The 27,033-nt window shown below is 39.0% G+C and overlaps 1 protein-coding gene across 1 annotated transcript in view; it reads right to left on the bottom strand.

Moving 5' to 3' along the window:
- Positions 1-3,333: 3,333 nt before the first annotated feature.
- The window catches only part of THEMIS (thymocyte selection associated), a 72,647-nt gene continuing 48,947 nt past the window's right edge, over positions 3,334-27,033 (bottom strand). The window contains exons 5-6 of the mRNA XM_027691508.1: positions 12,361-12,511; positions 3,334-3,476 (exon numbers count right to left, since the gene is read on the bottom strand). Of these exons, the coding sequence (XP_027547309.1) occupies positions 3,334-3,476; positions 12,361-12,511 (294 nt within the window). The remainder of the gene's footprint in view (positions 3,477-12,360; positions 12,512-27,033) is intronic.

Here is a 27,033-nt window from a genome sequence, read left to right as displayed (position 1 = left end):
TCACTTCACATATTAGGGGAAAGTGGCAGTTGAAAAATTACCTAACAATGAAAATGAGCAAAGTAGATGATGCCCCCAAATCTGCACTGAAAGTTACTCAGGAGGGAGACTTTCAAAAGTGCTGAGAACACACAACTACATTCATGGATTTGGGTTCCTCACTCCAATATCCCCAAGGCTACAAAGTTTGCCAAAGTCTTTCAGCCAGAGGTTTTTCTAAGACAGAAACTGCTAACTTAGAGGGTCAGTGGTATGAAAGCTCCAGAGAAATGTCTTAGAAAACCAGTACAAAAGGATTAATGAAGACGTGGCAGGGTCAGAAAGGCTGCTTTTTCATTTGTAGTACTGGCTCTACATTTCAATTATGAAGGAACCTGAATCTCAGCACAATCAAGGTAAAAAAGAAAAGTTGCTCCTCAATCTGTTTCATACAATTACTTTAAAAATTTGGTACAAATTGAAAATACAAAAAACTACTTTGCCTAAACAAAACCCCCTCAGCTGTTCGGTCCATGAGAACAGGAAAACACAGCTGTGTATTTTTTTCATTCACTCCTGCATTACTCTATCTTTTCTACTCTTCCTTTCTTTTTGTCTCCTATTTAATAAGCACAGAAGGTTAGTCAGCTGATACCATTCCTTTTCTGGCACTTATGTGCAGTTCAAGTCCAGAAAGCAACGTCCTAAAACAGTCTGACATCAGTACTCATTTTCAGCTCTCCAGGTGGCTGGACCATGTTGTTTTGATCCTTTTTCAGCCATGAGATTACAAGGAGCTATCAGGACTGGAGACAGAAGCTGCCTCCTCTGGTTTTGCTGCTATTCTTTTGTTGCTGTTGCTGTTCCTGCATGCATGCCTCTCATTTTTGTCTGCAGGGACATAGGAGGAGACATTACAGCAGCACCACCAGTATTCCAATTCGATGAAATGGATCTTTTCTCTTCCGATTTTCTCACACCCAAGAAAAGCCACTGTGGACATCTTTAGTACCACCTAGAAGACTGTAAAACTGAAGGCTTTCCTCATTAAAAAAGTAGAAACAACTCATGACAGTAAAAGAAGAGAAACTTGTCTTGTTAAAAAGAAACCCACACATTTTAAATGCTTCCAGGGTGGTGTGTTTATTTTTTTCTTAATTTCTCTTGAATCTTTAATGAAAGGTTAAATAAAATATGTTAATGATGGTTGTTGCTATAGCAAGCTCAGGCATCTGTAGTGAAGTCCCTTGCTTAATTGCTTATTGTTCTGCAGTGATGAGGTCATGTTAACATCATTGACCCACTGGGCACATTTTTTCTATCAAAATTAATGACCTGAAGCAAGTCTCTGTTCTTTCTTTCTCCCTGTTGCTTAGGATGAGGACTAGCTCTTAGTAGTATCATCCTGGCATGCGTCAGCCCTGACTGTGGAAAGATTTTGCGGGTGACACTGGGGAAGCACTGCAAATAATAAATACTGGGTTTTTTTAAGTAGACCTGACTGTTGAGGTTTACTTCTGTATTTCATTAAAACTATTTTTCCTCCTAATGACTCTATTTAAAAGTAATTTAGATCAATAGATTTAATTTTGATAGATCATACATACCAAATAATTAAAAGTGGACATTAATAAATAGAATAAATATTCTGAGGAAAGAAGGGACTATGGGTGGGAAATAGTTGACTGATGAATTCTTCAAGAACTAACATGATCAGATATTAAGTATTGGCACAGGTGAAGGAGACAACATATTTTGGTGCATTATTTCTCTACGTATAAGCCTAAAACAGCTAGTTTGGTTACTTTACCTGGCTAGATATTTTATAAGACTTTCACCTACATTAAAGGTTAATTGTATATGCCCACATCAAATCCGTATTTCTCTCAATGGTCACATGTGAGAAAGCTTAATAGAAATTTTAAGTGCTAGAAAATAAAGCCATAATGGAGGATTTCTGATGGCTGGGGGAGACCAGCAGCTGGAGGAGCCACATGCTCCTTAGCTAATAATTTCAGAGGGTGGATACCTGTGCGAGACATCAAGGATGATAATTTATGAGACTGCTTTATAATCCAGACAGTGATCTCTCTCAAGGTAGCAAAGGTCCTTTCTTTCATGTTTTGCTAGAGCCCCATTAGAAGACAACTAATAAAGTGAAACCTTACCTCCATTGATAGGGAGTTTAAAGGGCAGGTGGATAAAGACTTAAAAGGAGCTGATGCCATAACAGTAAGTACTATAATCAGATGCTGATCCTCTACTTGGCTTGCTTCTTGAGAGCATGCTTTTCCTTTAATGCCTATAGCTGTAAGGGGTATTTTAGTCAAAAGAGAATTTAATTCTCTCTTTCTCAACTTCTTTACATGATAAAGCAAGACCCCACCCTCAGTGGTATGTGGACTGAGGAAATAATGTGTTACATGAAACATCCTACTTTGTTTCATTTCTCAGTCTTTTCTGTAACTTTGGACTTTCTGCAGCTGTGAGCAGGGGAATAGATGGTCTCATGTATACCACACACTGCCCTGGATGTCATGTTTCTGAGGGGTTTGAGCATTTCAGAAAAAAAATAACAGCTTATTTCAGATTCATGATATTGCTTAACTCAAATACAACATTAACATTGCATGCCAGTTAAAAATAAATAGAAAGTACATTTTGAAATAAAATACCACTTCATAAAAAATATTGTTTTTTTTGAAATCTCTGAAACAAAAAAAATCAAGTTTCTCTGTGTTTTCATGGGTTTCTCTTCACAAAAGAAGTCATTCAGCTGAATCAAGTGAAGTTCATACAAGGTTTAGCTGTGAGTGAAAAGAGCTGGGACCACATAGTTTCACTCATACCTAGAAAAAGTCTCATCTCTGTCTAGCTGGAAACGATGCCTAGAGATCTTTAGAAGCAAAGACTCTCTTCACTAGCACCTAAAGCCTCTGCAGATTGCCGGAGCAGAACCCTGAGGTTTAAATGAAAACACAGATTATTCCTGAAAGCTTTTAAAGTGACTAAACTTAGTCACAAGGCATCCATTTCCAAAAAGAGGAAAAGGATTGAATTCAGAGTATTATAATTTGTTACAGCAAACTGGCAAAAATCAGAAGAAATGCCTGTGCACTTCTATCCCCAGAACAATGATAGGTACTGCTTTAACAAAGGTGACACGGCTAAGACTGACAGGGGGTCACAGGTGGCAGCTCAGAGGTGCCTTTCCTGCCATATTCACAGGACGTTTGGGGTAAAAGCAGCAGCCCTAAGGGAAAAACCTCTCTTGTTTCAGGGAGTGAAGGTTACTGGCCAGTCTGAAAAATCACTCTGCCTGCTCTTGTTTGCATAAGTGACCATAGGTTATGCTCACCTTCTTCCTTCAGAGACTGCAGGCTTATTTCCAATGCTGCTGTCATGAAATGCTTTTCTTATGTTTTCAATTATGTTTTCATCCACATAGTCATACTCTTCTTCCTCTTCTTTTTCTGCCTCATAGTTACTTGTTAAGCCTGAAAAAATAACAACAAACAACTGTAGGAAATGGAAGACTCTGCCCTTGGCCTGAAAAAAAAAAAGTACAATTCAAACAGGCAATCATAAAAACAAAGAAAACAATGTTTCATTTTTTGCATAGTACTAGTACCTCTAATTTGACCACTCCCTGCTACCTATGCACATATAACTAAGGTTTATTGAAACATTTAAATGATATAATCACTAACATCATAAAAGCAGGCAGATAAAATTATTTGACCATAGTAAGAGAGGAGTAGTCCACTTGCCATGACCCACACATACCATCCTTACCACAGATGTGCTCCCATGCTCCTGTGTTTCGTTGCCTGACAAAATGAGCCACTGCAGCTAGGAAACCATGGTGTTACCTTGGGATTTCCTAGAGCCAAAAACCCCACTTGCTGCTTATTCTGAAGTGAATAACAGAGACATAGTCTTGAAAGTGGCTTGAGGTTAAAATGAAAAGTGTTGAAGTACATTTCTTTATATCCACCTAAACTAGCCTGAAGTAACACTGAGGACAAACCTTTCAGAAAGCAGCAGTCTTTTCCCAAAAGGGCAGAGACCCTCACTGGAGGCCTCTTGGGAGTTCAAGGGCTGGGGCAGCCCCTGCTTTTCATCTGGGCACAGCAACAGTTTCACACTACAGCTCACACTGATGAGCTACAGACAGCTGTCAGGAGGCCCCAGTCTCCTCCCCTGCTTGGGTGGTCCTACCACTTCCCTGAAGCTGGAGGAAGCTCTGCAAGACACATGGGCCCACTGGTCTCCCACAGAACCCCATAAGGATCAGTCAGTGCCCCACATCCCTCCTCTAGAGCCACCCCATCTCTCAGCTCAGGCTGTGGTGGGGAAAAGCCAGGTAGCAACAGGACCAGCCAGGGCTGAAGTAGTGGCAGTGGGACCAGCTGGAGCTGAGGTGGTGGTGGAGGCATCATCAAAGTTTCCCTGCCAAGAGCAGCTCACCCTTGAAGTTTATCAGGAAGACTATAATTTAATAGAGCTGAGAGGATACTGTATTTCTACAGCAAAAAGTTTCACCTGAAATTGCAAAACCGTGTGAAACACTGCTTTGGGTACAGCTGGTTGTTTAATTTGTTATGACACAACCTGAAACAACCTACAGTAGTGCACTAGCTGACCTCGCAGCAAGGCTGTGCTTGTCAAACACGTCCTTCTTTATGGGACCAAGCTTCTCAAACACAAATCCTCCCAAGTTTACTCTTGCAACCACCGTGTGCCCCTTCACCAAGACAATAATTGCATAATCTCTCAGCAGTCTCCAAATCCCATTGTGTTCCTCCTGAGACTCTCCATGGCTGACGTGTCTCTCCCTGAGAAATTATTACTACCCAGTTTTTTTCTGAAGTTGCGATCCTTTCCTTTATAGGTTTTTTTCAAGGCTAGAAATAAACATCAAGTTAATCAAGCAGCTGTCTGGCTACACCAGTACACAGTCTATCACAGACCGATTTATACAAGTCCCCTGCTACTAAATTAGCAAAATATTTGCAGATCTAGGCATCAAAAGGAAAAAACCAAAAAGGAAAAAATCCCAAAAACATGATTACAAATGTATTGAAGATCTCATTCCCACATATGGCCACTATCTTGTTAATAAGCATTTCCAGGTTTGTAGTTCATTTGCAATTTGGCTATGTTTGATATCAGCAAAAGTAAACTAATGAATAAAACAGGCACTGAAAGAATAAGCTAATCCCTGTGATTCAGCAAGGGAAATACTGTTTGTGCACTTAGACTTGCTAATACGGATATAAGGTACAGATTGCTCATGGGTGGCATAGCTAGACTTTCTTCTTTCCCAAACATGTGCAAACAAAATTATATGGTTCTAAGCAAGACAGCTCAAGGAGAAAGAAAATTAATGTCATCAGGCCAGACAAAATCACAGCTGTCCCCAGTACCAAACTTGTGCAGGATACCTTCTCAAATGTATATATTTACACTTCAATAAGGCATTAAGCTAATGAATAGACAAGCTGAACAATCCCAAGGGGATTCTGAATATTGAAATCAATGCAATTTACTTCCCTATTTGAAAAAAAAATCTCTTACCCTCAACACTGAATTACCTAATCAGATAGGCCATGTCAGCGTGCCAAAAAAACAAGGCTTATGTCATCGTGCTGTCTATCCATCCGTCAATCTCTTTGGTACTTTTACAAGTTTATTTCTGCCAATTTCAGTCAGATTTGAAAAGGGGGCAGAAGTCTTACCGTAGTTACAAAAGCAAGATTTGAATTAGTTCCTCCATTGAAAGAGAAGGATGCAGAACACAGCTGTTATACACTCCATTTGGCAGCAGACAGCAGGATAAGTCAGCGTGTGCATATTGGTTGGCCATTCAACACACACATAGCTCCAGACCTGCTCTTTGTCATTTGATAGGAGCACCATAAGGAGAGTTTTGGTTTTTATCGGGAAAGGCAGAGAGGAGCAGTAGGGGACAACAGACCTGAATATTTATTAAACCAAATTTCATTAATTCTGCTCTTCCTGGAACAATTTGTATAATTACGTTTGGCTTTATAGTGGAAGGGTAGTGCTCTGCAGACTAAAATTTTCCATTTATCTCACTTGTATCTTCAAGTGAGTAGGATTTGATTTTTTTTTCTCAGAATATACTTGCTGTTTTTCACAAATTTCAGGGTCAGAAATGGTTGTCATAACTCTCCATTTTGGTCTTATTCAAAATGTAGGCAACAGAAGTAACCCAACCCATCAAGACCCTTGGTTGGATGAAACAAGTGCTAGAGGCCCCAGCTCATGTACATACAAGGTTGGCTTCACACCTAAATGCCTTTGGCTCTGTGACCATAACACATTTTTATAGCTATGGTAAGTATTTCAGATCAGTATTTACAGTGCAGAAATTAACATTCAACCACACAGCATTTATTGTTTATTTATGCCTAACTTGAAAAAAGTAATTGTGAAATATTCTGCATAATAATGTTATGAATTCAACATGGTAGAACCACATCCTTATTTATGCACATCACATAAGTGAAAATGCACAGAACTGAAAGTATATGCATAAACCAAAGTGTTTTTATGAACAGCAGCATTTTATTTGCTGTGAGCCTGGTTCTAATGCTCCTCAGTGCTAATGAGAACTAATTCCTTAGGGACTGCTGCTGAAAGTCGTTCAGTGACAGCAGAATCTGAGCCCATAAAACTAATGGATTGTTCCTTGAGCTGATATCCATCAACCGTTCCTTCATGTGATGATGTAGTGTATCTTTAAAAACTGTTAAGTGCTACAGTCAAAATATTTCATATAAACTGTAGAGCTGCAATTCATGTATGGGTAATGTTTATCTCCCTCTGGAATCTACTAACCTATTGTTTGGAAAAGTTTAATCTTAAATTTAATTTCTTAAAAAAATCTTAAGTTTCCTGAGAGACACAACTGTTCACCTCTTTCACTGTCCTTTTAATTTTTTTTTCTTTCTCAGTTTTTTTTTCTAGTCTATCTTGATGGTTTTAATGAACTTTCTGAGATCTAATTTCCACTGTTGCGCCACTGCCTTGTATAAAATAAATCTCCAGTGTATCAACAGCTCTTGCAGATCAGAAATGGTTGCCATAAGTTTTAAACAATTACGTATTTCTTGCCTCATCACACGTTCCTATAAGAGGATAAGGGAAAGGGCTCAGGGCACCATGAACCACACTTTCCCAGGCTCTGAAGTGCTGCTCTGCATGACGCTGGAGGAGCAGAACCTGCCAGAGAGTGGGAGAGGGGACTGACATGATGTACCCTTTAGTTACACTACATATAACACTGCGATACCCCCTCTTTGCAACCATATCGATGAGCTTCTGCCTGGAACCTCTGCATATTACTGCAATTAAAACCACTCATATCTAATAAATCAGTAAAATGTGGAAGGACTCAGAGCCTATGCTTTCTTCCCCCTGCTGTACAGCAAGTTAGAGTTTGGTTAAGGGCAAAGCTGATTGAAAATGTTTAAATATAATTTACTAAAATGTACTCACCATCCTATGAAATTACATGATCTCCACATTTTAAGCAATTTTCTTGCCTTTTTGTAAACTGAGCTCAGAAGATGTGGCAGCCAAGAATGTTTTGTGTTTACAGCCCAAAACCCAACAGTCTTTTTTTTTGTAAGATAGTTACAAGACCAGAGGAGCCAAAGAATCTAATAACACTTTTGCTCTAATCAAAGCCTGAGCTGAGTGTGGAAGCTGGAGAGAGTTGTCACACATGCATAGAGTAAAGGATTCCTAATTCATATTGCTTATCCCCTGCACCCAATTCAGAACACTAATGCAAAATCCCTGTGATGACATCAAAAAGAAAGAGCAACTTATTTTCAAAAGAATTTAGAATTCTATGTTTTGCTTTTTAAGTTTTTGGGTTTGCTATGTTTAATTCATTTTAATACAGGTTTTAGAACGCAGTGACATAGCCTCATGTATTGTCTTAACTAATGGGACAGCAAGTTACAGCACAGGGGTAAAAATTTCTTAAACCATCTTTGCTGCCAAATTTATTAGACATTATATGTGTATCCTAAAGTACAATCAGAGGGCCCATTTCTCTTTTTCTTTCTCAAGCCCACTAGCCTCCTAAATCAAGTGCCTAAAGACAGTATAAATAAATACCTTCCCTAAAATATCCTAACATCAATAAATAAAATCAACGTAAATACTGTTTTACTGCAGACTGTAACAATTCCAGAAACTAAGCCATGAGCAAGAAGATTATGCAATGTTTCAGAAACTCCACATAGAATAACTTTCAAGGTTAAAGAGAAGCTGATACAGCAGATTTCTGCTGAGAGTTATCCTGCAGATATTGCTACTATTTCTAATGGATTCAAATTCAGTCAAATATTAGAAAATAATATTTTTAGTGGCCTATTGAGGTTTAATTGCAACAGAGGAAAAAGGTTCAATTTCTTAGACATAAGAATAATAAATCCTACCTTTATTAACATGAACTCCATAAGGAAAGACAATAGAGGCTTTAAAACTGAAAGAAAAACATGTTGCTTTTCCTTTCAGAACTATCTGGCCTTTGGTAAGAAATACTAATTGTCTCTGTAACTAGTTTTTTTTTTGAGAGTACATATTCAACATCCTTATTAGGAATTTGAAACAGGTTGGTGCTTTGGAGGGTGGCTTAACATTCATCAGTGGAAGTTTAAAGATTACTCAGTGAATGGTGCATTTCCTCCCACTCAAAACCCACAGGAGTGAGTCTGTGTTATTAGTCTTGACATATTTTCTAAATCCATTATCTTGTGAATTAGCAGAGCATACTCTCTGGAACAGGCAATCTTGCTGCATGCAACAATGGACTCATGGGGATCTCTTGGCTGGCCAGGAAGAACTGTTTTATCATCTAATCCAATCTCCTGTATAATTCTACAGTCCTATTTGAATAAAGCCAAATAATTTTGGGCTATACGAACATACATTTTTCAGAAAAACCTTTAGCTTTAATTTGGATATGTCTGTACAATCCACCACTGTTCTTCGGACAAGGTTAAATCTGCCCAGCTCAAAGACACACTATGCTCCAATTCAGACAGAGTTTGTAAAGGGATATACTCCAAGGCAATTTCTTAGCACTTTCCTAGTCTTGCAAAAAAAGAATCATTATGATAGTACTTCTTGATTTTCTATGTGTGTACTTAACTGAAGTACCAGGAGTTTGTTTGAAACCTTCAGTAACAAAGGTTATTCTTTATCTGGTGTTCCGTGAGTAGTCTAAGCAAATACATTATATAGGATGAACTTCAAATTATCTAATGGCCACTTTCACGATAAAGGAGACAGGAGACATGTGACTGATGAGCTTTTTAATCAGATACATGGCTAAGAACTGTGCTAGCAGGCAAAAGTTAAGTGCTGTGAATCTTTGCAGTACCAGAGGCCTGCAAGCATTTAGCAGTTGTAACATCACTTTTTCTCTAATACTCTTGGTCATACACACAAAACTACCTTCAAAGCACAGGTCTCTAGTCATCTCAGGGAAATAGATAGGAAACAAATGAGCCTGACTGATACTTCAAGTTTTTAAAAAAATATGTCTACTGGACACAGGAATAGTTAAGTCAGAAATCTACCATGACAGTTGATATGTGAATCTCAACCAGCAGGAAAGTAAACTCTGCTTTCTCAGAAGGGATGTTACAACAAATATTAGGATCTTGATGGAATGAGGAACAAAGGAAATAGAGCAAGAATAGCTAAGAGAAGATATTTCCAAACTTTAAAAAGCCCCTAGAAAAGGCTTTCTTCTCAACCAGACTGTTTCAGAATTAAAAACAAATGGAGAATTGGCTGGGACAAATAGACTTTTGCTAGAAAGTGAAAAATCGCAATAAAAATCAAGTGCTGTTCAGAAGTCTGAAAAAGGTTTATCAAGGACATATAAATAAGGCTTAATGGGGTGGACAAAAGACTAAATGCTAGTGCCTCTGAGTGAACATAGAGAGAGGTGGCAGGCAGACTTCAAGCAGGGCAGCTCAGACAGTCAGCAATATTGTTTTGTTTCAACATAGTGCTGAAAGATGCTCAGTAGAAGGTCCAAATAATGAACTGCAGAAAGTCCAAGTCTGTTTTCTAGTGTCCAGAATCACTAACTGCATTAGCTAACAAGCAGCATGAAGGAGAAGGAAGAAACTTTGCTGGTAGCATGGCTAACAGAGGCAGCCCTCTTTCTAGGGCAGGTAAGAGGCACAGGAAGTGACTGTACGACTCCACTTCTCACTGCATGAACCAAGCAGCTGTGTTCAGAAAAATATTTGAAGAATCTTGACTGTAAAGACATTTTGAAACTTTAGCCTGTGTGACTTTCCCTGTCTGTGAGGAGTCTGGACCCATCAAGTAAGCACCTACACAAGCACTGACTACTGTGTCCTCAGCATAAGCTTTATGTCTGGCTTACTACAGTAAGGAAGCTTTGGTCATGTTTTCTTCAGGCGGGTTCCCCCTGCTTCCCATGCCTGCCTTACCCCACAGAGACTAACTCATGCACATGATGCAACTGATCCCTGTAGCATGGACAGCAGTTTTCAAACTCAAGCCTCAGTGATTTGTAGGTAGTTCCCTTGACAAAAATGAGTACCACATTAACCCATACTGGTTTTTTTGGGGGGGGGATTTAAACAGAGATACTGTCCTTTGTAGCTACCAATATGTAAGCTTCACCATTTACCCCTATAAAATCTAATCAATTCATTAAACATTGACAAAATGAAGCCTGAAGGGAGATTTTTCAAAGTCACAAAATAACATATGTGGAATTATATTTCAAAACAGCCAGATACTAAAATACTTTTCTGTGCTGGTTTTGGCTGGGGTAGAACTAATTGTCTTCATAGTGGCCTCTATGGGGCTATGTTTTGGATTTGTGCTGAACACAGGGTTGATAATATAGAGATGTTTTTGCTATTGCTGAGTAGTGCTTACACAGAGCCAAGGCCCCTTCTGCTTCTATAATGCCGCACCGGCAAGGGAAGTTGGGAGTGCATGGTAAACTGGGATGAGACACAGCCAGGATAGGTGATTCAAACTGACCGAAGTTTGAAGTTCCATACCATCTGATATCATATTAAGTATATAAAGTGGGAGGAAGGAGGAAGAATGGTGGGACATTTGGAGTGATGGTGTTTGTTTTCCCAAGTAAAGGTTATGCGTGATGGGGCCCTGCTCTCCTGGAGATGGCTGAACACCTGCCTGATGATTATTTGTTTTTCTTTGTTTGTGTGTGTTGCTTTTGCTTTCCCTATTAAACTGTCTTAACCTCAACCCATGAGTTTTCTAGCTTTTACCCTTCCAATTTTGTTCCCGATCTCACTGGGGAGAGTGAGTGGGCGGCTGCTTGGTTGCCAGCTGGCATGAAACCATGGCGCTTTCAAAAATCAGTCCTCAAATAATCAACTTCCACAGCAATAAGGATTAATGAATATTCAGCATGACACTGTAATTCTTCTATATAAAAGTTACATTGCTTTTAGAAGTTTCAAATAGACAATCCTTTTTGAGAGTCTGACACACTGAATGACAAGAAAATAAAGAGAAACCTTATGGGAAGTTCTTATATTGATATCAATTATCAGTTAACAAATGCTGTGAGGATAAGTATTTGTGCTTTAGTCTTCCAAATGTTCCAGTGTTGTAATTAATGTGATGTGATCGTATTTCAGATATAACCTGTGACTGACAGAGTAATGAAATATTTTTTTTCTATTAACTGCAAAGTTATTATATATATATAATAAATATAATTTGGATTTGTCCTCTTATCATCTAGCTTCTCAACTTCAGTATGGTTCCTTTCTGCAAAAGGAAAAACTTGAAAGATAAGTACAAAAACTAACTATCTATCAAAAGTTATGGGAAATCCAAACAAATGGTGACTTTAAAACCAATTATCAGTCAAGCAATTTGCTTAATATTATTTTTTTCTTCAAAATACAAAAATGTGAGTTGAAGACATCCTCATATTTTTATGCAAAATGCTTGCTCATCTTAAAACCTTTTGGAATAGGTATTCTTTTCTAACAGATTATGTGTAAGCATCACCCTAAAGCTAAAGGAAAGCACATCTTTTCCAAACGTCTGTTCCTCAAACCCACTGAATATTCATGCTAGAGTGTCAAACAGAGTTTAATACCATGCTGCTGTTGAGAGCTTGGATGAATTTGCCTTACGGCATTTATGGAGGAAGAACAGAAATGTTCACTTTTCATCCCTTTTGACTAAGCCACAGATTCCAAGTGAAATAACACAAGATACTCCTGTATGTCAGTCTTTCATCAGGGCTGACGTTAAGCTTTGTTATATTAATAGCTCAAACCATAAAGCTTAACTGACCTTTAATCATAGTAGTTTCCACTAGTGGAGCTTTCCCAGTCTTGTCCTTATTCTCACAATGCACCAAATCATTTTGACAACCAACTTGCAATTCCGAAACATCAGCAGCTTGACTTGAGCACAATTTCTTCATGGTATCTACACAGAAATTCTGAAACAGAAGAGTACATTAACTTTACATGTAAATTGTTATTCCTAACCGATGCATTCAGAGATGTGACATGTAAGAGCAACATTCTTTGAGTTGCTTCTGTGAGTTTTAACCACAGATCTGTTTGTCAAAGTCATGGATCACATTTACCACAAAGCTTGTCTTTGAGGCATGTACATCACAAATAACATGAGCAGAAGGCACTCTAGGTGAAGAAATTACCTCTAAAACATATCTTCAGTCTTTCTTTTTTTTTTGTGGTGGTTTGGGTTTTTTTTTGGCTATATGGAGTCACACAAACAACAGGAGATTTATCTATCCTTTTGGTTGATACAGATTACTTTCTGATTAACTATTTTGATTGTATTGATTGCTCATTTAATGTGTTCTGTTAGATATTACAGCACAAATTCGTATAAAGTCTGACATTTCAATTCCATTTACCCAGTAGCATTCATAGCACAGTGAGTATAGATGGATGATGGGAACAGACAATTATGGAGTAATTAATTATAGTTTTACTACCTTGCAGAAAATAAGTTATATGGTTGCAATATTTGCACCCCTTAAAATTCAGGCTTGATACATACATTTCCATCATTCCATTGTTTGTTTTATTTTTAATTCAGAGATATTTGTGTCATAAATACTTTCAGTCAAATACCTATTTTTGGCTGTGTAAATAACAGTCAACTAAAAGTGTCAAAAGGTGTATCTTTGGTGAAGCTGCAGTATAGGTACAAACAGATTGCAATCATTATACCAGAGCTATATATTTTAACAAATAATCAGTATACACTTTCCATTCAAAATCAAATGTAGATTTTTCCTCAGCAATGACAAAGCCCATCCTATTCAGAGAGATAAGGTCATGTTGGTAAAACTGACAGTAGCCACACAGTAATAGTATCTGATCTTTTCAGAATCAACCCACAATTTGTGAAGGCACAACACAAGCCCACATTTTATGACAATCTGCCCTTTCTGAAAAAAAGATATCAGCTAGCAACAAGAATGTCACAGGTAATTGAAATAAAAAATTTGATAGAGTATATTAAGAAGACCAGATGAGGATGAAACGTGTAACACATAGGGATGATTTTCCTCAGTGGGTGGGTCACGATATTGCGGAAGTGGAAGATCCTCATTTTTCAGTTAGAGGAATCTATGGTACTTTTCTCTATTTTCTAAAAACAATACTGCAAGCTGAATCTGCAGGGGGCAGTTGAGTTACAGTATTCAATGCATGTTTGTGCACTACAGGCTCTAAAACACTTGACAGTGCTCTCCTTGATTGCAAAACTGCCACTGCAGCCAAGCAAAGCTTTAAGCAGTGATGTAATAATTCACAAAAAACTCAAGGACTTGTAAAAAAATAAATTCAGCTAAGAAATATTTTGCAAAGAGGACAGAAACATCAGAATAAGTTCTTCACAGCAGAGAATTAACCCAGTGGAAATGGCACTGTTCAAACTGGGATCATGCTTGGCTGGTGTGTTGTGGAATAGCTTTACTGAGGCTACAGGATCTTTAACTTTCTTTCACCAGCATGGCATGGCCTTTCTTTCATCTCCAGTTCTTTTCTTGATCATCGGCACCTAAACATGCCTGTAGGCACCACCTGTTTGTTGTCAGACTGTCCCAATAATACAAATCCCAGAATCATAGAATATGCTGTGTTGGAAGGGAACCACAAGGATCATTCAGTCCAACTCATAGGACCATCCCCAGGAATCACACCATGTGCCTGAGAGCACTGTCCAAACACTTCTTAAACTCTGTCAGGTTTTGTGCTGTGATGACTTCCCTGAGGAGCCTGTTCCAGTACCCAAACACTCTCTGGGTGAAGAACCTTTTTCTAATATCCAACTTAAACCTTCCCTAACACACACACTTTACAGATAGTTATCGAGAAATGTCCACCTTCTGCTTGGGGAAAATAAATGCTTAAAAAACCATGTTTCAGAGCTGTCACTACACTAGTCCCATCCTTGGTATCAGTCATACTTCTTTATCACAAACGAAAGGTCTTGGGCAGAGTAGGGTAACTTTATTATTCACGGGCCAATTATTTCTATGTTCAAGTTATTTGGCATACTTAACACACAGAAAACTTTCACTTAATAATCAGCTTTCACATGAAAATGGATCCTTAATTTAAATAGTATACATTAAACAAAGAAAAAACAAGATTTTTTTTAAATTATAAATTCTTTTATTTTCTAGTCAGTTCTTTATTTAACATATTAATACTAGCAATCAATATGATGAATAAGTATGTTGAGTTTATTTATTTTTATTGCCTTAACTAACTAAAAACAAGCCTTGGAATCAAAACAGAAAGATCCCCTCATTCGGAAAAATGTAGCTGAAATTTGTGCTAATCTTATAATTCCTCAGTAAAACCACACGCTGTGAAACAATTGTTACCTGGGGCACCTTGCAAAACAATTAAAATATGCAGAATTCAAACATTTAAAAATAAATATGATTACAGAGAGTGAACTGTCACATAACTTTATGCTGAAATCTGATAGCCTTTTTAACATCCTTAATAGCACCATAGATAACAATTATATAAGGGACTCATAGAGATAAGGGGTTTTTTTAAAACTATGTAAGAGTGAAGTCTTACAGCTGTCTTTCAAATACTTGACATACTTAACAGCGCAAGGTTTCCATCTATGCAGTTATTGTTCCACTAATTTAAAGAAGTCAGGATATCAGCCGTGGTTTTCAGTAGTTACTGCCAGAAGAAACACTAATTCAATTAAAAACTCATGATCAGAACTACAGTCACTTGTTATAAGAGACTACTCATGAGGAAACACCAAATCTCAGCATCTGGAAAATACAGCCAACAGCAACATGTGCATGAACTAAAAATTTTACCCCAGTGGCGAAACACTGCCCATTGCATCTCTAGGCTCGCTCATTGTCCAGGAACAACTCAGGAGACAAAGCACAAAGCCGTAAAGGTAAGGTAGTCTAAATGTACACAGTTCCTCTCAGGAAATAGGAGGTGTTATGTCAAACAGGATACAAAAAAGTGTGAGTGCTAAGGTGAGACTTAAGGAGGCAGAAATGCATCATTTTAGTAAGAACAGAAGTGTCAACATTCTGCAGAAGCTGTAAGTGAGTGCAGTTTATCGAAGGTGCTCAAACTGAAAACACTGCAGTAGCAAACTGAGTTTTGGAGTAGATGGTTTGAATTAATTTCCCTTGATTACCTGAAGAGTTTAATGCACTACATGTATGTGTGTGTGTGCGTGAGCTCTCTTCTGCAAGCAAGGCTTCCCTCTGCCTCTCTGCAGAAGCAGTGAAATCTGACAGTAGTTCTTATTTTTATGAATGGCACTGCACAAATAGTAATGCTTTCCCTATCTACAGCCCCAGCTGCACAAAACCTGTTCCCAAAATGCCAATTTCCCCTGCAATATAAGTGTATGCTATCATCTTCTTCTCATAGCTCCAAGGTGTGTTCTCCTCTCACTTAAAAAATTGGGATATCAACAATTGTTTCCATATGAGTATTTCTTTCATTACTGTGTCTAATTGTTTTCTTTAACTCATTTACATTTCTGTTATCAACATCATGTGGCAATGAGTTCCAGAATTTACTTCTGCATTGAAATTTACTTTGCGTTTTGGGGTTTTTTTGCTGCCCTACCTCATAATTTCAGCTGCTGCTGTAATCCCTCTCTACTAATTTTCTCCCTGCATTCAGGTTTTTACTCTTTTTTCCTGAGCTGCCTCTTCCCCAGATTGAAGACTTTCTAATCTATTTAAGCTTTCTTCTTACAGGAACTGAATTGTAACCCAGGATGGTTACATGACTGGAAATTCCCGCTCCTTTGCAAGATACAACCCAAAAATACCGAAGGCAATCCATATTCCACACATACATCAGACAGCAGTATTTGGTCACGACTACTCAGTAAGCCCATAAAATAGCACAGAAGTTTTTACAAAAAAACACCCATAAACAACACCACCACAACCCACCACCACCCAATAACAAAAACACAGAACAAACAAACAATAAAAAAACAACTATCAACTCTGGAGCTGCCCAGTAAAATTATTGTAACCTCTGAGATAGAACAGAAGAAAGAGAAGCTGTTAAATCTGTTTAGAAAAAAAAAGAAAATAATACACATGCTCTTAATACACATTATTGTTTGGTTGCTTTTTTTTGAGGAAACAAAGCCTCAACAGCATCTAGAACATTCAGAGTAAAGAAGGAGAAACAACATCTGTTTAAAGTACAGAATAATGTGGGAGTAAATATGAAACCAACAGCTGTCATAGTCTTTGAAAATGCTGTGAGAGATGTAGTGGCATAAACCAATGTGACAAAACTATGCTTTTCCAGACAGAAAGTCAAACTGTTACATGATTACAAATGACTCTAGTGAAGAGGAGTACTCATTTGTTGGAGCAATCAGTGCTGAACATGGCACTACACCATTGGAGTACATTTATTACAAGTCACCCATGCTAGTAAATACAGATAATAAACCTTTTACTGCAGTCTTTAAAGACAGTTTGGAGTGGCACTCTTTACTGCTTGCACAAACCCAAGCCAAAGCTCTAGATACATATTTTTTGCTTTGGCATATACTGCATGGATATATTCATCTGTAAAATGCTTAATTGCTGGATGTACCTTTCTGCCAGAAAAAAAAAGCTGTATACGTAGAATGAAAGTGTGAGGAATGATTTCACAGTCAAAACACAAACAAAAAAGACAATTTATCCCCAAAAGCTGCATATGACGATTCTGCATGAGAGTCACACAGAACTTTATTTATGGGGAAGCCCAAACCAGACTGAACGAAGGTTTAGTTTTCAATATTTTAGAGAAGATTTTAAGGCAATTGTGAAAGGGGGGGTTAGGAAGAGTCATATCAGTCTAAGGCTATTCATAGTTGCTGATTTATAGAGAAGACTTCATGAATTTCTGAGCAACCTACAGAATTACAACCTACTTATATAATTTTGCTTCAACCTTCATTATATCTGCATGAGTTTCTGCAGGAACAGTTTGGAACTACAGCGAATTAGAGAAGAATCACAGATTTTGATTTCCATATCATATCAACCAGTGTAAACACTATCACAATCAGAACCTCAGACCATCCTGAAACACAGATCCGAATTGTTTTCCAGTTTGCAAAAGCATAAACTGGAGTAACTACATTCTAGAGTAACTTCATTGGTCAGATTTATACCAGTGTTCGTCATTAGGTGATTCTGCCCCTCTGCTCTAGGGACCTCAACATAACAAGGACAGGGATCTGTTGGAGTGGGTCCAGAGGATGGCTGCAAACATGATCTGGAGCACCTCTCGTATGAAAACAGGCTGAGGGAGCTGGAGTTGTTCAGCCTGGAGAAGGCTCTGGGGAGACGTTATAGTAGCCTTCCAGTACCTAAAGGGGGCCTACAGTAAAGATGAGGAGGGACTCTATCAGGTACTGTAGTGATAGGACAAGGGGGCATAGTTTTAAACTGAAAGTAGGAAGTAGATTAAATATTAGGAAGAAATTCTTTACTGTGAGGGTGTTGAGGCACTGGCACAGGTTGCCCAGAGAAGTGATGGGTGCCCCAGCCCTGGAAGTGTTCAAGGCCAAGTGGGATGAGTCTTTGAGCAAGATGGTTCTAGTGGAAGGTGTCCCTGACCATGGCAGGGGAGTTGGAACCAGGTGATCTCTAAGTCCCTTCCAACCCAAACCATTCTATGATTCTGTGAAAATATATTTCATCCACTGCATGACTAGAAGTAGGAATTGGTGCTCCCACCTAGCAGATGGGAAAGACAAATTTGAATAATGAGAACACACACATACAAATTGCTGACACCTCTCAAAATCTGTATTATTACGGCAGACAGGATTGATTTATTCCACTTGAAAAGAAACAATTATCTTTAGATTATTACTCATTTGTATCCCAAGGTAGCCTTCTTGCATGATCTATTGGCAAGCCAACTTATCTTGCACATCAAGGTAATTTTTGCAAGGGCACAGTGTACCCATAGCAAAGGGTACTGACAAGGGTCTATGATTTTGTAGCAAAGAATTTTAACAGTCTTCTCCATTGCACTGATTCCAGTACATGATATCAAGTCTTCATTTTCCACAGTCCACTGGAGTGTGGAAAAGGAGAAGAGCTAGTTAGAAGATACTTCAGAAAGGCCATGGGCAATAAAAAGGATCCTCATTTAGCCTTATTAACATACAGGACAAGAGCACTTTGGAGAATTATTATTTGCCTGCAGGACTCATAAGGTACTATGAACTGCAGATGAGCTATTTTTGAAAAAGAAGGGGTCAAGGTTATATCATCTCAAAGTCAGGAACAAAATTACATTAGTTTATGAGTTCTTCTCTGCCTAAAAGGGCACAGAACATTAGGTTTCTTTGATCCAGGTTCAAGCATTTGATAGGTTTCTTCCTCACAAGGTACTTTCTGTACATACCAACAAGAATATCATTAATTTGAATTTCATTGTCAGCAGTCTGGGTTCTATCATAGAATCATAGAATAGTTTGGGTTGGAAAGGACCTTAAAGATCATTTTGTTGCATCTCCACTGCCATGGACAGGGGTACCTTCCACTAGACCAGGTTGCTCCTGGTTCTTTTCCCAAAGATTAAAAAGGGTGAGACTGTAAATAAAGTCATGCTAGGTCACAGGCAGGTGCTGCTGTAGGCTCATTCTAAGGGTTCAAACACCGCATTTAAAAAGTGGTGTTTTCCTAACAGTAGGGACAGTATTAGTTAATCCTTGTTCAGGGCTTGAATAAGAATATTTGTATTTAAAACCAAAACAAACCAGAGCAGAGCGCCATGTTCTAGCCAGATCCATTTCTACAAAAATAATGTACCAAATCGAAAGGTCTCGGAGAAATCAGCGGCGCCGAGCCCTGCCCGACACGCAGTTTATCTGTGAGCTGGGATTCTCCTGACATACTGACAAAAAGCAATAAACGGGGCAGCGGGCGGCGGGCACCGCTAGGGGGCTCTGTCCGCCACCACATCCCGCCACATCCCGCCGCTCCGCCGGGCGCTCCCGCCGGATCGGGGCTGCCGGGGCTCGCGGCTCAGCGGTAAAACAAGGAAAACCTGGCATCCGAACTCTCCTCTGACAAAGATTCTCCTTCTGGTTCACCCCTTTCCACCTGTTTAAAACGACAAGCACAGCAAATTCCGTGGTTCTGTCTGGGACTAGGCAGAAAGAAAATATGCTTGATCAGATTTGATGATTTTTTGGGCATGAAATATGGTGAAATGTTAAAATCTTGTAATTTAACAGGATGAGGTTTAATAATTGCAGAGGGAGCAGCAAACAGAGGGAAAAAAGGGATCCAGCCGATAGAACGACCTTTAAAGAAGGGCTGTTGTGCATGAATGGTCCATGCTTTCCTAGGAAATGTTGGGAGGGCTTTAACGAGCGAGCTAATGAAATAGTGCCACTCTTCACTGACAGTTCCCACAGTTCAGGTGAATTTTCTACAGCTAACTGAGACAAAGTAAATTGCATTAAGTCATCAATAAAAATCACACAAGAGTGTACTGATATTTCATTCTACTAAAATTCTTTGCTTGCTCCAGAAATTCAGAGCCCCAAGCTTTTTGTTCTTAATCCAATGACTTTCATGTACTCATTCACTGCTCACAGTATTCGTTTAATCATTTGTTGAATGAGATCTTTTTCTTTCCCAAAATCTATCCCAGAATAAGCCAGTTTATGTCTCAAGAGACTTTAAAATGAAGTTTTCCTACCAAAGGGTCTTTTATGTCTCTGGGTAACTGAAGCTGTCAGCCTCTTTTCCCAGACAATTTTTTTCTTCTCTGTGTGTGTACAAGCAAAAGAGAACGGAAAATGATGTTGTGCACCCATGAGTGGCCTGGGATGAAACAATGTTCTATTAGCCAGCACAAAATCACGAGGCTTACACCTTCAGCTCTTGGTGTTACAAATCAAAAAGGGTATTTGAAAATCTTTCAGCAATAGTTCAAATGCAAAGTGCATACCTGCGTTTTGCCTTCCCAGCTCCATCTCTTCCCTCTTCTCTGCCTGATAAATGCATAAAGGTGGGAGTGCTTGATCCTCAGTGCCTCAGAGCAGTTTTTTTCATCTTTACTATAATGTGGATGATAACAGTATTACATTTATTTTTGCAGCTATGTCTTTATCTTAAGGCTTGGATTTTTTTCTGAGTACTTAGTCTTAAACAGCATTTTCTCTCTTCAGCACAGTATGCAGTGAAAGATAAATATTGTTTTCTGCATTTTACATGCTGGCAAATTGAAATGTGCTCTTTTCCACATAGATTCAAAAAGTGGGTAGGAGCCAGGGAGGTGCCACAAGCTGTCACCTTTCCATACACACTGACTCTTCACCACCCTGCCTTCACTGCCAGCAGGCACAGCAATTGCAGCCACACTTGCGAGCTCTCAGCTAAAGAAATTAGGCCTGGACTGTTTCAGACTGGGTAATGAAACACCATTAGTAGCAACCTGTGAAAATCCTGGTTTCCATGGCACTCATGGCAACTGTGAAAGGAAGCAAAAAGAGGACCCCATAGTTTCTTGGAGAGTCCGCTGTCTTAACCCCAAGGAGGCTTTGCTCTTTTCCTGGGCTACTCACCCACTCAGCACTGAAGTTCTTGGGAGAAGAAAAGTGTACACCTGAAGAAGTAAATTATTGAGATCTGCTTCTGTATTACAAATGCACCTCACCTTGGCAAATGGAAGTGCTTGTTTGTTCAACGACTATGAAACGTTGCATTTTGTGCAATCACCACTTAAGCAGGAGTTGCGAATTCTTCTCATTTATCCTTAATAGGACATTAACTTGAAATATAATTATAAGGGAGAGCTAATTACCTGCAGGTTTGCCAAACTGCAGATGGAATCTACTCAACAGAATGAAATCTGAATGCTGAAGCTGATGTGAACGTAAGTGCAGTTTAGTGTGCTGAAAATTTGAATTGAAACTAAATGAAAAGAAGAATGAAATTCCCTGTAACTCCTGACACAGAACCTCAAATGAGGCAGCCCTCACTGCACCGTTGTCTCAGCTGTCTCTCCCCGAGTCCTCAGATCTTCTCTGTCCCTAAAAAATGAAATAAAAACCATACTGGTTCAAGTCAAAATGCATCTCACACAGTATTTTTTCTACACCATTGCCTTATGCAGACACCAAGGAAGAGTGAGAACTGAGTAAGGTGACTTGCTATATTGAAATACACTCTCAGCCTTTTATTATTTTCAGCTCAGGGAACTTCCTGAGTTTCATGTAGTTTGTCTATTAGTAACCCTTAAAGATTCTCTCTTCCAAGTATCTGCTCGGTCTCCCCTTGAACTCCTGATCTTCTTCCAGCCTTGTTTGGGCTCCCCTTAATCTGAATGTATCCTGCCCCATTTCCTCTAATTGTGGTCCTGCAGAGACTGGGGAAGGGAAGGAGTAGGGGGGCAAGATTTTTAAAATAAATTGTTTTCAATTCTTACTGCTGTGCTGCCCTTCCTAGCATAAGTCTGCAAGTCCAGCTGCAGAGCTCACACTGTGCTTCCTCTTACTGCATGACAGAAAATGCTGTGCGTGGCAGACAGCAGCCTCAGGAAAGCAGCAGGACACTGTGTTGGTAGGAATTAAATACTTCAGACTAGACTCGGACCTCAGAAACTGGGTGTAAATCTGGAGTAATTCCCTGTAGTTTGAAAGCATTATTCTGGATTTACTCAGTCGTGGCTGAGTCCAGCATCAGGCTTCTTGTTTTTCAAAATCATCTGGTTTCCAGGCCACAGCAGGAAATGTAACAGCAGGAGTGAAAAGAAAATGGGTTATTTTATTAGTAAAATGCATTTCTATTCTAACAGGTATTTCTGCAATGTTTTGATTCCTTCAAGAAAATTTTGCCTTCTCATACATATGCACATAAAAATGTATACAAATATATGAGTATATAAATATTTCAGTTTGCCCACTAGAAGCCAGCCTGTTTTGTCAGAAAGAAACTATTCTGCCCCATTTTCAATTCCCTTTTTGTTCTTTTTTCTCTAACATAATTTCAAAGCTCTGAAAATGAATTCCCTAGCAGATGTGTTAAGCTGCATATTGGTAGTTAGCAAACCTGGCTAAGTCACAGGGGGTTTTGGTTTGTTGGCAACATTGAACCATGTCCTGTAGAGGATCTGGATTTTTCCTCATCAGAAAGGATGTTCACAACCTGGAACTTCTGGCAAATTGGGAAGTGCCCACCCCCTGAAAAAAATTCACTTCTAATTACAAGTACTTATCAAAACTATTAAAAGGAGACTTTTTGGTCTGTTTCTGTCTGTTGGCATTTTAGATTTTGATTTCCTCAATTCACTACAGGGAACAAAAAGTAAGAGGTGGAAAGGCTTTCAAGGGCGTTTGCTCCCCAGTATCAAAATGAAACTCTGTAATGTGATGTGCCCACTTCTGCTTCCTGCCCCCCAACCTGAACCACCCTCCCTCCTGGGCACTGGAGCTACTGGAGGTCTGAGAGATCTCTCTGGGTTATCTCTATGGCAAACAGCAGGCCCTGATAACCAGCTTACTTCAGAGCCAGGCTGTAGCCTGATCTGCCTCGATAGCAAGCTGTGAGAATGAGAATTAAATATCCTCCTCTGCTCATAACTGTTTTCCATTGCTTTTGTTAAATCCACTCCCTTTCTAAGTTCTCTCCAGAGAGCTGGGTTTGTAGGACAGGCCTGGCACTCCAACAATGTTCAGAGCTATGCCTCAGTGGCATTTATAAGGAAGGCCTTTTATGCCCATTCAAAAAGAGATAAGTGAGAAGAGAGGATCTGTGCAAATCTCAACCCATTATTTCTTGGCTTTCAGAATAACAACTGAAAAGTCATCCTAATAAGCAGCATGGAAAACAGTGATGATGGTACTTCCCTCATACACTAAAAAATGTCGAATAGCAGAAGAAGGTTCATATTCAGCCATTTTACTTTATGTTATGGAAGTCAAGGCCTGTCCCATACGCATTCACATTAATGCATTATAAGTTTGTCCATAGGACAGAGATGGATGTGTCACACCACACACTTCTTCCAGCAAACACCACTGTGCCTTGCCTCCTGTATTTTCTTCACAGGGGTTATGTGGCAATTAGATGTTTTCTTCTCTTGCTTGATTGTGATGCTATCTTGACACTCATTCCTGTTGCTCCCAAAGGAACTAATCTTGAGACAGTAGTTACTCGTTTTCAATGTATTCCATTTATTTGGGATGCTATCAAAGAGATGAGCGAACACCTGTGGTTTATTTTTGTAAGACACAGAAAAGTCTGTGATAAAGTTTTCTAAGGTATTTTAATATTTAGGTAATTTTTAGATCTTTAAGGCAGATTTTATTCTCAGTCAGATATCATGCTTCACAAATAGGTCTCGTTTCACTGCTTTTCTCTTTTTAATATGGGACAATTTCTTCATTATAGAATTATACTTTAGGTATAATAGTAGTTGGCTTTCTTGGGTTAAAAATGGGAGAATCTGGATTTTATTAATCTCACTGAAGGTTTGTTTTCACATCTCTTCATTGAGTGTTGTAGCTCAAAAGGAAACCATGAAATTTCATCTATGTTAAATATGCATTTTTTCATAAAACCAAACATACCCTGATAAAATCTTGGTTGCTAGTTCCACCATTCTGTAGATGACACTGATGCCGGTGCAATCTTGAAAGTGGATGTTGCTTATCCCCCTGCTCATATTCATTCATGTTCAGCATGTGTACGCCTTCATGAAACAGTGTCTGAACTTTGCAGGTAGTTTCAACATACTAAATCAGGCCTTTTACGTCACTTGTTTAATATTTTTCTGAAAAACTCTGTGTGCAGAAGACAGTCTAAGTGGTAAATATCTGCATTTCCTAACCAAAATAATGAAGTAAATAATTCCCGTACTACATTTACAAAACCCAAGAAGACATCCACGTTGGTGGGGTTTTAAGCACCGCTGCAGCTGACTAATGCATTAAACAGCTGTTGGCATGCTCTGCTGTATCCTATGTCTAGGTACACACACAGCTGTTACATTCTGACCTGTCAGTGTATCCACATACATTTTCAGAGTGCTTTGCCACAATGACCACATATATACACCAGATAGAACATTCTTTGAGCAAATAAATACTTGCTTGGTGGACAATACTTCAAAGTACTGACAAGGGCAAAGAGCTCATGAGTTTCAACAATAGGACTGCTTTAGTTTCCTTAGTCCACTGAATTACCTTGGGAATTCAGAAAAGGTTTTATCTCTGCAGCCTACAATTTCATCTCATTCAGTCTTTGAGCCAAGTTTAAGTATTTATTTGCTTCTCGATTCAGCAGCTAGCCTTTAAAATATAATGCTGTCTTCTCCTGAGGTTTCATGCTCAACATTCAGATGGTCAGGTGGGTCCAGGAGGTGGAAATACAAGGTCACAGAAGGTTTTAAAAGAGATTATTATCACATCAATCTTATGCCGGTCTTTAGAGGTAATATTGGCAGTCCTATTAAGTGCACAAGAAAGACAACTTTCTTACACTTACTGACAGTAAGTAGTCCAAACATGCACACTAGGCCTCCCCTCAATGTATGTGTTATGTGTCAGATTATCAGTATAGTTTTTATGCCCTACATTGCAGCAAAGTTTGCAAGCAACGTTGCAGGCTGGTCTCCCAGATCTATGAACTTGGCTCTCATGCTTTGGCTCCAGAAGCAAAAAGGTGAGCATGTCTAATCAAACTGGCAGCGTTGGCAGCAGCAGGACGTTTTTTCCTTTGAAATTCCAGCTGATATGACTGCTGACCTCCAACCTCCTCTCATTTCCTTCATCTGGTTTGCAAAATGGTGGCAGGCATAAGAGGAAGAGGCTCTTGGCTGCAGTGCCATGAGTTAGCCATTGTTGCCTCGGGAAACTGTCTGGCACAGCAGACCTGCGAAGAAAGACTCACCACAGCCAGATGTGAGAAGACATTTATCTCTCCAGAGCTGTTCTTTTCTTTGATTTCACCAAAAACATAGATTGTGGAAGTACAGTGCTGTATAGGGGCATGGCCCTGAGCAGATGCAAAAATATTCCAGCTCTGGGAAAACGGGGTTATCTCCCAGCTGTGCCTTCAGCCAGCCACCATGAGCATATCAAGATTGCTGCAGATCATGCAAATAAAGAGGTACGTGGCAGAAATGAAGTTGTCTGAGCTGAAACAAAATGGCAAGCCTGAAATGAGCGTGGCCAAGTCACAGGTGGTGTCAGAGGTGGCTTGTTTCAAGCTGGTTGAAAAATGGCTTGTTGAGAGTTTAATAAAAGCAACACAAATTCTCAAAATAATTTGGGTGGTTTTGGCTATTGTTGTGTTCTTGACCCAGTGAGAAACAGATTAATGCAAGAAAAATATCTAATCAGCTGGAGTAAATTAGTCTGTTACAATGAGTGTGCATCCTTGTGTGAGTATAGCTATGCACATGTTTAATTGCAAGAGCAGAGCCTTAGAGGCCAACACATTCACACATACTGAAGTTTACTATGGTGAACAATCCCGCTTGGCAAGTGGAAAATCTCACTGTGGTATTGAACAAGCCTAACAGTTGGCAAAGTCAGGACCTTGGAAACAATGTTTTCTACAGCTATGAGGGTTTTTTTGCATGAAGGAAGCTGAATAATCTATCAGATATATAAATCTAGTATGTCTTAAACCAAAAAGTATTCAGGGAAGAAACTATATGGGGACAGTCTTTAACATATTGTGGGTGCTACCAAAATTCAAACAAAAAATTTGAGAAAATAACTTGGCATCATTTATTTATTTGCTTCTTTGTGGATATATGAAAAGACTGACAAGAAAAAAGGAAGAATGTACAGTTTGTTGTCATTAATTCTGTGGTTTAATAGTTTTCTATTTACTTAGGTGTAGAAAACTTCAAAACTAACAAATTCCTCTATGCTTTCTGGGTGCTTGGTGACATTTGAAAGCTTATAAAAATCATGCAGATCTAAGGTTAGCCTCATCCCCGAACACTTATTTTGATTTCTTAGATAACTAATAAGATCAACAGCAGGTGACACCGCATGTGAAAATGGCTCTAGGGAGAAAATTCTCTAATCTACCTGGAGTTGGACTGAAATCTCTCATTAATTTCACATGGATCATCAAAGAGCACCTGTGAGGTAGCAACAGTTTGTGGATGGCACAAACCTGCTTGCCAACAAAAGCCTTCCCTTCAGCATTACTTATTATTCTAAGACATAAAGTCTCAAATTCTGCAATCTTGACTGAAACTGTGGAAAAAAAAATGCTGTGAATTAAAAAGCTGTGTCATAGGCAACTTGAGGGCACCCCCAATACCTCCTTTTGAGACAGAATTTATTGGGTTAGCAATTTCTGACTCCTCCTAGCCCATTTGGCCACCTCTATAACCGGCATGTTAGCAACAGGGAAACACACCTCCAGTGAGTTTTAACTATGTACTGGTTTTAGCAAACCTTTGCAGGAGG

Source organism: Neopelma chrysocephalum, unplaced genomic scaffold, assembly GCF_003984885.1.
Source record: "Neopelma chrysocephalum unplaced genomic scaffold, ASM398488v2 Primary Assembly neopelma1_23, whole genome shotgun sequence".
In the NCBI taxonomy this organism is placed as follows: Eukaryota; Metazoa; Chordata; class Aves; order Passeriformes; family Pipridae; genus Neopelma; species Neopelma chrysocephalum.
This window is presented reverse-complemented; position numbering and strand designations above follow the sequence as displayed.